Here is a 14,164-nt window from a genome sequence, read left to right as displayed (position 1 = left end):
ACATGGCAGGAAGTGTTTTCAGAGGTTATTCACAGAGTAAATATCGCTTTCTGTTTCACAAAATGTTCTATAACCTATGTATGTATTATTGTAGGGTCTACCGTACAATATAAAGCGCCTTGAGGCGACTGTTGTTGTGATTTGGTGCCGTAGAAATTAAATTGAATTCAATTCAACAGAATTATTATGCAAGCGATGAGAACAAACCAAAGTACTACAGCTTTAGTTAAACAGCAACAAACAGTTCATCATCCATCAGCTGGTACCCTCACTACTGGAAGCCACTTTGCAACCTGCCTCCACCCATGGTGGTGTCACTGACCTGTACTCCGCTTTGTACTGTTAGCATACTTGTTATTAATCTCCGGCTCTTTTGCACAGCATGTCTTTTATCCTGTCTTCCTTCTCTCACCCCAAACGGTCGCGGCAGATGGCCCCGCCCCGCCCCTCCCTGACCCTGGTTCTGCCGGATGTTTCTTCCCACTGTCGCCAAAGTGCTTGTTCGTAAGGGTCATATGACTGTTGGGTTTTTCTCTGTATGTATTATTGTAGGGTCTACCTTACAATACAAAGCGCTTGAGGTGACTGCTGTTCTGATTTGGCGCTGTACAAATAAAACTGAATTGAATTGAAAAGACAGAATTACTACAGGTAGAAATCTTCTCTCGACTGACATGGTTCTGACTGAACTGCTTTAGAAATGTTTTGGAGAGATGAGCCTCGACATATAAAGCTCCCAAAATTATCAGCCTTCTTTATTCAAACAAACATGAGAAGACGGAGAACGGTCTGCAAAGGAAAACAACTGTTCACACAGAAAAAAGGATCTTTTCATAATGCCAGTGTTATTCATGAAAACCCCTTTTTATCGATGGAAATTCTCAGATCCGCCAATGGTGAGGTTACTGTCACCCATTATTATAGAAGGACACGCTGCACATTAAGCATGTGAGTAAATATGAAAACTTTAAGACTATGTAATCAGTTGAAGTATTGCACTACAGAAGTGCAACGAGCAGCAACCGGATTAGAAAGGAAAAGCGGCGCATCATTGAGTTTCTGGTTAATAAAAGCAAACCAGCTCCATGCAAACCACCAGCTCACGCACCGTTGCAACAAGTTGGCCAATGATTGCGCTCTCGTGTTCGCTGCCAGGGAAGGTGACTGGACGTTTCGATGGCCGTCATATGCCGATTTAGACGACACACTGCATGGTTTTATCTGCCATACATCAGCATTAAATTGATCAGAATGCTCTTTATTTATAACTGCCGCAGCAATTCCAAGCAGACCACAGACTCTCCACAAGTCTAAGCTGCCATTAAACGTTCACTCCAGGGACGCAGCCATGAAACAACAGCACAAGTGCACGCAAGTCTGCTGTTACCGAGTGCCTGAGTACAAACTGTGCAACCTTGTACGCATTTGGCTGCCACAGAGGAATATAAATTATGCCACTAACGAGACTGAAACGTCTTCTGACTTCTTCACGGCCGAAACAGAGCGAGTCTCATTCAGCCTTAAAAGCATCAAAGGTTCCCGACAGCGCTGGTGGCGCGATGAGTCAGTTTGTTGACTTGTAATTAGGCGACTCGTGTCAGAGAGCCTCTGCGAGTTCATTATGCATCCAGCGTGCCATTTGTTTGAATCGTTCTGAACTGCATCTTCATGCAATTATGTTCTTTCAGCCAGAGACATGATGACCTGACATTGACTGTTTGACTGAGCAACGAGACGCCTTTCAGTAAGTTTCTAAGTAGTTTGTGTGTCTTTGTGTTTATGAACGTGAGATCAGCAGCAGGTGAAAAGCTGTTCAACTGCAGATGTTAAAGGACTAAAAACTCCGTGACCATGTTAATCTGTTATTTCTGCAAAGAACATGGTTTGTATTTACGGCAGCAGTGAGGGCGTGGGGCGTGCAAGAAAGAAGATGCTTTTTAAATGAATAGACGACATTATTATTCACTTTGTGATGCAATAATCAATTCCCCCTCCGATGTGGACTCTGAGCAAACTCTAAATACAACCTTGGACTGCAGAGTGTAGCGTCTGATCTGCTCTGGAGCCTCAGCACGCTCAGAGTAAGGACAAAAGTTTCCACCTGCTGCAGGTTCTGGTTAGAGCGGCGCTCCAGCTCAGAGCAGAACAAACACCAGTCCAAGGTGGAGCTCAAAGTCTGTCCAAATGTGAATGACATCAACGATCAATCTCCTCCTACAGCGTCTGATCACAGCGACGATGCTAAAAGTCATTAGGCGACCGCAGTGAGAGCAAACAACCTTGTTAGGGTTTATGTAACGGACAACCTGACCTCACAACTACTGGCTGATTTTGGGCTCTTGCAGCACATGGCCATCCCTCACTGATCCTGCAGGAGGTTTCTTCCTCTTAAAAGGGAGTTTTTCCTTCCCACTCTTTGGTTTGTATTACTGGAGGATGTTGCTGTTGCTATTCTGCATTTTATGAACAGAACTGAACTGGATTTTTGAAGGGTTTAAAACTGTTGATGTCACTTTAGATAATCAGCGCTGTTCAAAGGGGTGAGAACAGTGATCATGAACGAGCCTTTGAAACCAGGCGAACTCTAGTATGCCTGCAGACACGACAACTTTAACACTCTCAGTCTATTCATGCATGCCACAGTGACTCAAAACCCCAGTTTTTCCAAGACCTCATCCCAGAGAAACAAATGAATGTCAACACAGTCAAATATTCTGCTCAATGTTAGGGGCACAAAGTCGATTTACACAATGTTCCTGTGTTGACTGGATTGCTGGATTGTAGGTATAGACTGGAAGACAACAGCCGGTTACTTGCTTCAGTTTGAATCCCCATCGTATTCGTTTTCTCAGTAATTTGTAGTTATTGTCGATGATGTCATTACTGCACTGCACAAGACTGCTGCACTGTAATCACAGCGTGGGACTGTGAGGATTAAAGTGCTTGTAGGGGAGATGTCTTTAAAACTCTGGCTTTTCTCATCGCGCTTGAAGAGTCATCTTTACTTGGAGCAACCTCCAAGAGCCTCAGAAACAAAGCAGGAGGTGCTGATGTGCACTGATAGTATACACAGCACACATGAGGCTCTGCAGTTTATCGTCTATATGTGGGAAACATGTCAGCGTTCGTTTTAAATTTCAATAGAACAGTGGCAGTATAATGTCCTCGTAAGTGGATATCAGGCCCTTGTAGAGCAAAATGTAGTATTTTGTTCTAGACAACTCAAAACGTGATGTCCACATATGCGGACGCCAGGTCCTGGGATGTTAAACCAGTTAAACCCCCGCGGAGGTTTCACGTCACCGCGGTGTGTGCTGCTCTGCATCGCCTGAACACCTGGACACCATCGCAGGTCCATGAACCCTGTTTAAGGCGCAGCAGCCGAAGCCGAAGCATCAAAGAATCAGAGTTTAAACTCTGGCTGAACTCGGCTATATCTGGTTATCTTTGTTACTTTGCTAAAAAGCCATAGAAACATGACTGTAAAACAACTCAATTTACTGGGAGATCTCAGCTTTTGTCCATAACACTGAAAAAGGGTCAATTATGCACTTGGTGAAATAACAGTTTTTAAAATTAAAAGCTGAAGTTAGAAGCATTTTTCAGGAAATATTCGAGTAAATGTGAGCAGGAAAGTGCACTTACTTGTCTTCAGCCTGAGCTGGAATATGTGAAAAATGTCTAAAGTGCAGAAATCGAGTATTATGGTGAACATGAAAGGCTCATTTGCAGTCTGCAGAAATAAAATTTGTGAAATCCAAATGATTGACCGGGCTGTTAGTTCCATTATCTTAATGATTGTTTTCTTTCTTTAATTTGTTTTGAGGAGTGTGTCTGCATGAACATGATGAAAAGTTGAAGAAATCAGGTCACATAGGAAGCAGCAGCAGCACACACACTCACACACACACACACACTCACACACACACGCATGTAAACACACCGAAATGTCTCTCCTGAAATTAGACCAAAAAAAAAAAAAAAGAACCAAAAGAGAAATATCTGATTTTAATTCAGACTCTCTGAATCCCATGTGCCTCGCACGCCTCTCCTCTCTTTATTCCCCCACTCTTCTGGACGGTCTCTCGCCCTCACACACGCCGCCGTCTGCACTTCCTCCTTCATGAACCACACGCACAAATAGCCGGCTGACGCAATGCATTCAGCTGCCGACGGTCCAGTCGGCTGCCTCGCTAGAGTTCACCCGCTTTATCCGCTTTTTGCCAACAGTGAAAATTACAGCAATAACGTGTGAAATTTTCATATAAATGAGCAACAGTACGGAGCCGACCGTGCCACCGCAACGCTGCGACACCATTTTCACAACGCCCTCAGAGCTCTGAACAGTTACAGCCACTATGTGGGAGAAACTCACAAAATTAAAGTCTGAGTTTGAGACTTTTTGTTTGTTTGGATTTTTGTTTTTTTAAAGGATGTAAATAAACAGCGACAGCTAAAGCTATCAATCTGTGCAGAACTCCCAGTCCTCGCTCTCCCCCTGGCCTCCTACTCTTCCTCCTCCTCCAAACAATATCTCCTAATAAGGTGTCAACAAACCAGCAACACTGTGAATTTCACCACTGAACTCTGATTGGGTCAAAGGCATCTGTTACTGCTCGCTGAGAGAGAGAAAGCAAGAGAATGACACACACGAGGATGAAAGTCACCCGCTGCCTTTAAGGGTCTCCACGGCCAATCATCTGCCTCAATGTCCTCCCAGCATCCTCCTCTGTCACACCAATGCTCTGCATGTCCTCCCTCACTATAACCATGGATCTTCTATGAGGTCTTCCCCTTTTCCTCCTGCCTGGCAGCTCCATCTTCATCATCCTTAGTCTGATATGTCCACTCTCCCTCCTCTGCACATGCTCAGACCATCTCAGCCTCGCCTCCATCCTGCTCACTGCCAATTAAAATCTTAACATTGACCTCATTTCTGTTTTTCAGAGCCACCGTCGCCATTATACATCACGTGTCGCCATTCTTACTACGTTGAAAAACCCTCCCTTTGCTTTCATCGTCAGTAGATTTCCGCAGTTTACAACTAGTCTGCAAACACAGTCGAGCAGCAGAAACACAAACCACTCAAAGAAAAACAATAGTAAGAGGAGCATTAGTTAGTGGTAAATTATTAGATTCAATTCATTAAAAACGTGGCCAAAATCTAAGTTACTGACGTCTGTTTAAAATAAGGAGCAACCTCTGCGGCTGAAAATGAAACGTGTATGGAAGCGCCAAAAGCTGCAGTTCCTCTAATGTCCACTTGAGGCGTTGTTACCGTGACATCACCCGCTGGTTGCTGGAGTCTTGTTTCGGAGCCGCGAGTTGAGCGCCTACAGCAGGTGTGACGAGGCAGGGCGGGGCGGGACTTTGTCTAATAACTTGTGGTTGACACTCAGCAGCCAATTACTGTGGGGTTTTATAATTTCCCAAATAACCCTCAGATAATGTTGAATGACCGAGATTTTATTTTTATTCATTATGACCCAAAATGAGCGACTGAGTCCGTAAATGGAGACTTCCAGAGGACTGAAAGTCTTAGTGCGTCTACAGCTGTCGACATCTGGTGGCCGGTTTCTGACCTGGAAGCTACATTTTTACTCATTTTATTTTGAAATAAACAGATAAAATAATCTTTTTTCCCCATATTGTGATCACTACATGCTGATCATGCCACAGGTCACATGACGTTTTATTTATTTATCAGCAATATGTTTTTTTAAATCAGCAGTTGTATCTGTGCTCCTTTGAAACACTTAAATGAATCATCGGGTGCGCAGGGTATTAACACCTCTTATATTACTAATGTTGCGTCTGATAAATTAAGACTTCATTTCCTTCTAAACTAATTGTATAATTGTGCAGCTTCCCAGCAAATCTCCTCTTCCCCGAAGGGGAGGAACATGCTGGAAAGCGTTTTCTCCATCCCCTCCGACCATCTGCCTCCATCGGTGCGTCTGCCGCCTCCTCGTGCAAAGAGGATCTTTTGCTTTCTCAGTCACAGGGTTTTTCTTTCTGGCTTTAACAGAGAGAATAAACATGTTGGATGGGATTTTTCCCATCAGCTTTTCATTCCTTCCACCATCTGCCACAAGACTGCAGCCATGCAGTCCCCACACACACACACACACACACACTATTTTCAAACTAATGGTTTTGTATTATGGTGCTGTGTGCACTCATTTATATTCATCGGTTCTCTCTCGCTCTCTTGCACATCACCTGACCTTATTAGGGATCATAATTTTTGGACCCAACCCGGTCATTAGAGCATTTAGGATTCAGTCCTGCCGATGGCAGTTCTCTTTACTGTAACCTGAGCGTTTTGAAGACGCCACTCAGAAAACCGTAAACCCACCCCAGCTCTCGGTCCAGGCATTTGCCCAGAGGTCCACACAAGACACCCCAAAAAAATGAACAAGCAAAATGTACAAGAGTCCAAAATATCAACAGACTGCACTTCTCCCTCTAATTCCCCCAGACTCAGTCGCTCACACAAGACAACAGTCCCCAGTGTGACAGCACTGCAGTGTCAACTTCAGCCAGTTTTGGTTCTTCTAATTTACTCTGAACTGTTGCTAGGAAAAGCTCTTTGGAAGGGAAACTCCAAACATTTCCAAAGCAGACGGGGTGGACGAATAGGACGAACAGCTGGATTGATGGACTCTGGGTTTCTATATCAGAGGATCATCAGGAGCCAGGAGGAGGTAATATATGAAGGACCTTCCTGGTGTGTGTTTGTGATTTGGGACATGTGCGTTGCAAAGTTGTGTCAAATATACTTTTTAAAATTCTAAAACCTCAAACACCTCCTCTGCCTGTCTGATTATTTGGCTACAGGCCATGAGCCAGTTAAAAATCTTCAAATGACTGCCCAGAGAAGCGTGCAGGAAAAGCTGATGTCCATTAATCCAAATCCGTCCACTCCTCCATCGCTCCTGAGATCCATTCAGGGACCACAAACAGTTGAACAGGCGCTCAGCACTGACACCACATATACAGATAGACGTCAGTAATGACAGGCTTTATTGGAATCCGCACCAAATTCTGCTGTTTCTCTGTTCTTAATAAAGAAGACATTTCTTCTTTTGCCTAAATAGTGATGAAACAACAGAAATGTTGACCCTGCGATGACCTGTATCCAGTGACACTCACGCCAGTTAATGGGCTTCAAATGAATTTCCATCCTAACATTACTGAGAGGAGAAACATGGAATCTAAAGACTTTATCTGAAATTCAGAACTTGAAGAATAGCAGAAGATTACGGGCATTGTACGGCGGGTCGACAACCGACAGGCAGATAGAGGCAGGAAGTGGGATTTAATGCACCTACACCTACTCCTCTCTCCGCACACGAAAGACGGGAAACAAACGTTGGCGTGGGAGGTTTGGAGCCAAGGCGAGCGGCTCGGCGTTCAGATGGCACACTCGGGCCGAGCTGCCAACAAAACAATCAGAGGCCTCAGAGAGCGAGCTCAGTGTATGCAACATGCACAATGAAGAACATAAATGAGAGAGGCTGGGAGCCTCCACTGACCTCCTCGGACGGTCGCTTAAACAGCTCTCGAGGTAAACGTGCGAGGCGGTTTCTGTTACGAGTGTCGTATTATTTTCTCATCACCACCGGCCGGTGCTCGGCTGTGTCCCTGCCCTCCCATCTCCTCTTCTTCATCACTCTGAGGATTACGTTATTAGCTGCCTTGAACTCCTTCATGGTGGAGCAGCACTGGGTGATGGGGGAGGTTTGTTTAGGTGCATTCACTCCTCTCTGAGCCGGAGGGAGAATCTAATGCATGAAGCTGTCTCCCGGCGGCAAGCGCCGAGCCATAAAAATGGCATAACACTCATCTGAACTCCTCCTCCTCCTGAATGCTTCATGGCTTCGCATTTATCTCGTTAAGCCGCAGCCAGCTGGTAAAGCTGTGAAAGGTCCGGGCCATCTCTCCGAGTGCAGATGCGTCAACGCCACTCAAGTCTTCATCCGTCACAGAGTCACGCTGGTGTCCACCTGGACTCCAGTTAATCCCGTCAGAAAGTCACTGCTGCAACCTTCACACATCAATCTTCAAACAAACAACAGACCAAAGTACACACTCCAAAATAAAGTTTTAGGCTACGAATAGTTAGTTAGCATCAGGATTTACCATAAATATGAACTCTGCAAAGACAATAAAACCGAAAATAAATGTCTGTAAGTTATTTTATAGTTTTTCACTTATTTGAACTTTAAACTCTTAATAACAAATTTACAAAATTAGACAACTGATGGGTTATGGGTGTAGCGTTTAAACTTCAACCTTTTGAGTTACCTTCAGGACTGTTATATCATAGCGGCAAAGCATCCATTAACTGGCCGAGGTAAACAGGTAACACTTAACCCTGCATTCTTTTTAACAATCACCGGGGGGCGACACCAGTAGCTGCAAAAAGACTTTGGTCCTGTAAAAGTCCACGGGAATAATGCTCGCTTCGCTGAGCTCAGTTCTCAGATGAGTTTATGGCAACTTGTGTTTGACAAGCCGTTAGCCAATGAGCTAACGGTTTTACAGTCAGATCCACCTCTAAGTCGTCACATCTGGTTTCAAAACACAACCAAGCTCACCTATATAACGGGATGAGAGTGAGTTAGTAGCCCATTAGGGGCTCAAATTAAAGCCACTGCTACTGAATCATGAACTGCGAGCTGAGCTGGTCCAACTGGGAGAAGACCCTGGACATCCTTGAGGACCAACTGGACCTCCAAAGCATCCATGTGTGACCGTTTCCACCTCTCATCTTTGTGTCTCTAAACACGACTTTTCACACAACTGCAAGAAGAAAAGATGGGCGGAGTGAAGAATCTGAACCTGTACGAGGAGCCGTGTCTGCTGTTTGGAGGCTTCTTGTTACAAAACGTGAGATTTATTTTGCCTTTTTCCATGTTGTTTACTCAGCTTAGCTGGTCTTCAGTGAAGCAGGTAAAATGAAGAGGAGTTATTCAGAGCCTCCTACACCTCCTCTCAAAAAGTTGGATATTTAGTGCTACCTTTGTCCCATTTCAGCCCATTTTTGGGTTGATTTTGTGTTTCTATGTATTTTATGACAGCATAAAAATAAATAAGTCCTCACTAACTAAAGTCCCTTCTGTTTACATTTGGACCTTTCAGCATTTCCAGTTTGGCTTTTTATGCACAAATTTTACAAAAGTGCATAAATTGAGCTGGAAGAAAACACCTTCCCCTGCCTGTAGGTGATGCACGCTACACTGAAACTGCTGCAGCAGGTAAATTACCAGCAATTTAAAACACATTAAGCACAGAACAGAATCCAGAAACAAACAGGACATTATGTAAAGAACGTTGAATATGTCTGTGAACAAAAGCAAAGCCTGGAAAATTTAAGTTGCACGCCGTCCTTCTCACACACACACACACACACACACACACACACACACACACACACACGCACAGTGTTTTCCTCCAGCAGAAGGGGAGCGCCATATGTGCTCCGACAAGCCAATTGTCACATTTAACTTAAATTAGCCTTCCCACAGTTTAGCATGTGGAAGGAGGAGACGGACAGAATTTCAATGCGCACATTTATATAAAGGTGTGAGGCAAACACACTGGCCTGAGCAGTAAAGAGGTCTAGAAGCCCTGTTTGCATGATGTTTACAGGACTCTGTTGCCTTTGTTGGACCCCTTGCTGATGGTGTCTGTTTGTCGTGTGCTGGTATTTTACACCTTTAAAAGGTTAAATTGTACCTGCTGCTTTAAGCAAGCTTTCTTCTCATTGGTCGCTGCTGTTTGAACAGCTTCTATGACACCACAGAGAGCCCAGAGAAGAAAAAACTACACAAAACTGGCTGTTTCGAGAACTTCCACATCTACTATGAGCATCCAGCACAGAAAACCGTCAGTGGACATTTGGTCCAGAAGCAGGATGATAAAAAGTCGGACACATAGACAGTCAACATCTTATATCACCTTAGATTCACATAATTGAAGCAGCCAGCCAAAGACAAACTGTTTACATCCACCCTGAGCGTCTGCCTTTATTCCTCTCGGCTTTCTTTCTAAATAAGAGCCATTACTAATATTAACGGATGATGTTTTCTATCAGCATTATCTGTGATCCCTTTCAGGCTGCAGTAAACCGTAAAGGTCACCCTGATTTAAAGTGCCTAAGACCAGGAACTCCCTCACTCTGAGCACGCTGGTGCATGCTGCTCCCTCTTGGTGTTACAAGTTTCTGCATCACATTGTTGACGGGTTAAAGTGTGAAGTTTAAGATAAATCAGAGAGCGGGCATGTAGTAAAGCATGTTCTGACCCCAGATACATTTGAAAGTAGTTTGAAATAATGAGGATTCTTTTATTCCATTTGGGATTACGTGTTTATGCCCAGGAATAAAAATCCAAATTAAAGTGTCGTAATATTTAAATCCATCTAGATTTTAAGGAAACTAGATGGAAGCACATGAGGATGGGGTTTTTCTAACACCCCTGTTTCTTTCCAGTATTTTTAAGCTTCCTTCATAATGAGAGCTGAAATTTTCCGGGCTGAAAAACACGTTCCAGAAGCTGTAAGCAGAAGAGTTTTACAGCCACCCCAAGTGTCACAACACGAATAAATAATAAAACAGTTAAAGTCACTTTCAATTAAATTCAGCTTTTATCTTTTTACGCCTGGCTCATAAAAACTGGACTTGCCAATGCGACGCTCTCTGCATCGGGTTCAAATCCAGCGACCTTCAGATGTTTGGCTTCCAAGTACTGCTTTAGCTTTCTTGGCACCACCCAACCCTTCTGTGCAGCAAAGAGCAAAATGTTCCCGTCATACTGTGATTATCGAAAGAATTAGAGACCAATGAGAGCACTGGGGTGGACTGAGACTTGGTACCGTATTTCAGCATTTCAAGCCCTTGTGTCATCATCTAAAGCAGGGGTAGGGGAACTTTAGGCCTCAAGCCTGGGTCAAAACACACGAATCAAATCAAAGAATCGAATCAAATCACAATCAAAAGTTCATTACTAGACTCTGCAGAACTCCAAGACATGTTGAGGAGGTGATTTAGCCATTTAAAATCAGCTGTGTTGGATCAAGGAGACATCTAAAACCTGCAGGACACCGGCCCTTGAGGCCTGGAGTTTCCCCACCCCTGATCTAAAGCTAAAAACTGACTCGTTCTGGTTGATTCGTTTGTAGATGTTTGATCTTCTTTTCCTGATTATTCTCTGGAGAAAACGTCAAAGAGTTTGAGGGGATTAGAGATACCTACAGCTTCGATTTACTGCCAGGGACACCGATGGGTTGAAACTATGTGACCATGTGGTTGTTGGTCCCCGATCAGCTGATATGGATTCTGGGCGTACGTGCTTGGTTGTTTTGTATTTTTCTTGTGTTTCTGAAGGAAAATATGACAAATACAATGGAACGACCTTCCTGAAACATTCAGCCACCACTCTGACCTTTTCAAATCAACCTCATTTGAGCATCCCGGCGCTTCAATCAGAGTCCAGATGGCCCTCCACTTTATTCATAATAAGTTTTGGCAAAAACACTCTGATTTAATCGGGTGTTTATCAGGACAACGAGATGAGGCGGAGAGTCGGCCGGCTCTAAGCAAGGCGTTATGCGGAGCCTTGTTTCACTTCACCGTATATTCTAATGTCAGCTGCAGCGAAGCGTTCGCTCGTCTCTGGGCGGCGATTACAAGACGAGCAATACATCAGCCATCTGCACCAACGACACTGTGGGAGTCAGCGTACTCGTGCCTGTGTGCATCCTCGTGGACCAGATCTGCAAAGTTTTTAGAAGTCGCTGTGTTTGTGAGCATTTATATACTCCAGATGTTCCCAAGCTGAGGGTTGGGACACCCTAGAAAAGATGCAGTAGGAGAAGGAAGGTTTAAAAAACATGAAACAAAGTTAAAATAAAATTATGACCATATTTACTCAACTTCTATCTGAGTCTCATTAGAGTACAAACTCCACTCGGCAGCTGTTCTGAAGCTTTCAGTCAAGCTTCAAACTGTCAATTGTTTTTGCAGGCACAGATTTTTTTTAAACAATAACAATGTGAGAAGCTGTACGGTGAGAGCTGTCAGACAGGAAAATGTGTTTCAGTTCACTGAAAACTCAAAGTGAAGACGTGGAGGCTCCGCTCGGCAGCAAACAGCCGGCAGACACAGAGTTTAACTGGAAACGCTGCCGTGCATTCAGGAGGCAGATACTTCACACGCAGGTTGGTGGAGACCAAACACAGAGCTTCAAGACAGCAAATATACACCACAGACAGTTTTGAAGGGTACTGAATGCCCAATGTTACGCTTCCAGCCAAACCTATAATCACATCTCATCAAGAATTTCAATGGAACATTTTGATCTAGTGATTCTCTTGTTGAACTTTTATAGCTTGTCTCTCCAAACTAACGTCTTCCCTACTAATGATGGGATATGAGATGAGTTCAGGATCACAAAGACATCGCAAGAGGAAAAATTACAGTAAGTAACTGATATTTAAATCCTATGACTTTATTTATTAGTTCAGTTTCTTTTTAAAGTGTAAATATTTCACAGAGATTACTTGGAGTACCTTCACAACCCACTCGGGGACCATGTTCCACACTTTGGGATGTGGCTACTTCATAATTGAAGGTCTGTCATTTCCGCTTTGAAAACACCAGCACGGCAAAAATGTTCCAATCGAGGCTTCAGGACAATATCTATTAAGCCAATGACTATGTACATCTTTTACATACAGTCTATGCACCGCACTTGGACGTCCTTTGTTTTCGGCAAACAGTAACACAGTTTGCCGCACCGGAAGCGGTCCTTAACCCGAGCCAGTAAGGAAATCTAATTTTTCATGATCCACTTGGTTGATCTGGCCAAGATTTACAGCAGGTGCCTTCCTGACTGGCATTAGGAGTACACATTGCTCTGTAGTTAAACTGAGCCGTGAGAAGCCCTGCTTTACAAATCTACGTGATCAAGAGGAGAATGTCAGTGCTTCCTCCCACGGTGCAAAAATGATGCTTTTGGGGAGCTGGCATGTTATCCAGCAAATAGTTACAACGTTGTTTTCTGACAGTTAAAAGCAGTTTAAAAAAAAATCCAGGAATGAAAGAGATGAAATCACACAGACAAAGATAAAAGTCAAAGATGTGCTTCCTTTGTGGTCCTTGATATAAAGACGGAGCTCCGGGTGGTGCCAAACTACAGCCTAAAACCTTTATCATCATCAGTAAAATCCCTCTGAGACGAGCAGGCTCTCTCATGCTCCTCTACGCTCCCTTCTAAAGGCACAGCTGGTGGTTTTTATGTGTGAGAGCATCTCATTTTAAACTGGTCGACACCACAGCGCTCAAAGGAACAACCCGGTTGGCATAAAGTCACCCACCCAACAGCAGCAAGGCGGTCTCTGAGATCCTCAAAATGTCAGTGTGTGTGTGTCATATGTCTGTGTGTTCTGGTGGTGACCTGACCTCCTCTGGTCCCCGTGACATCATCATTGTAATAAACTGTTGGTTAGTGTTAGTAATGCAGTGATCATGGGTAGTTCAAGCCTCCAGGAAGAGCATAAATCAGTAAAAGGTCCTCTGATGTGAACACAGCTGTCTGACTGTCTGTGTGTCTGTGTGAGTGACAGAAGCTTCTTACTTGATCACTGTTCCTTTGGCGCCCCCTGCTGTCGTAAGCATGACTCTGCTGGTGAGACTGACCCGCAGGTCCTCCTCCTCCAGGCCCAGCAGCTCAGCGCAGTGCTCCAGCGTCTGACTCGACTGGTTCTTGATGGCACAGCCGCCTGCAAGACAAGGGAAAGGGCAAAACTCATACTGGATATACATACACACACACACACACACACACACTTATTTATCTAATATTCACACACACTCCCATCAGCACGTCAGGAGCAACTCACGTTTCAGTATCTTGCCTGAGCAGCCAGGAATGTAGGGCTGTTTTCTGATAGACTTTCATTGAATCCAACCAGAGGAATGACCAGAGGAATGACGTCCCCTGCGGGCCATTAAGAAGGAATGCATTGTACAATAGCTACACATTCCTGACCCGGAAACCCAGAAATCAAAGTGGCGCTTCAAGAAATGTTTGTTGCTTTGTTTGACAGCAATGTAAGTTTTGAGTGCTCTTAAGAGAAACGTCTTCTGGTTGGCTTT

General features: G+C 44.2%; 1 protein-coding gene across 5 annotated transcripts in view; it reads right to left on the bottom strand.

The window, feature by feature from the left end:
• LOC146372213 (unconventional myosin-VI-like) overlaps positions 1-14,164 on the bottom strand; it is a 125,889-nt gene that overhangs the window by 73,978 nt on the left and 37,747 nt on the right. For all 5 annotated transcript variants that reach the window (XM_084954444.1, XM_084954440.1, XM_084954442.1 and 2 more), the window contains exon 12: positions 13,644-13,788. In XM_084954444.1, coding sequence (XP_084810570.1) covers positions 13,644-13,788 — 145 coding nt within the window. The remainder of the gene's footprint in view (positions 1-13,643; positions 13,789-14,164) is intronic.

Source organism: Perissodus microlepis, chromosome 15 (genome assembly GCF_051167445.1).
Source record: "Perissodus microlepis isolate ML-2025 ecotype Zambia chromosome 15, ASM5116744v1, whole genome shotgun sequence".
Classification (NCBI taxonomy): domain Eukaryota; kingdom Metazoa; phylum Chordata; class Actinopteri; order Cichliformes; family Cichlidae; genus Perissodus; species Perissodus microlepis.
The sequence above is the reverse complement of the archived record's forward strand: the minus strand, read 5'-3'. Positions and strand labels throughout refer to the sequence as shown.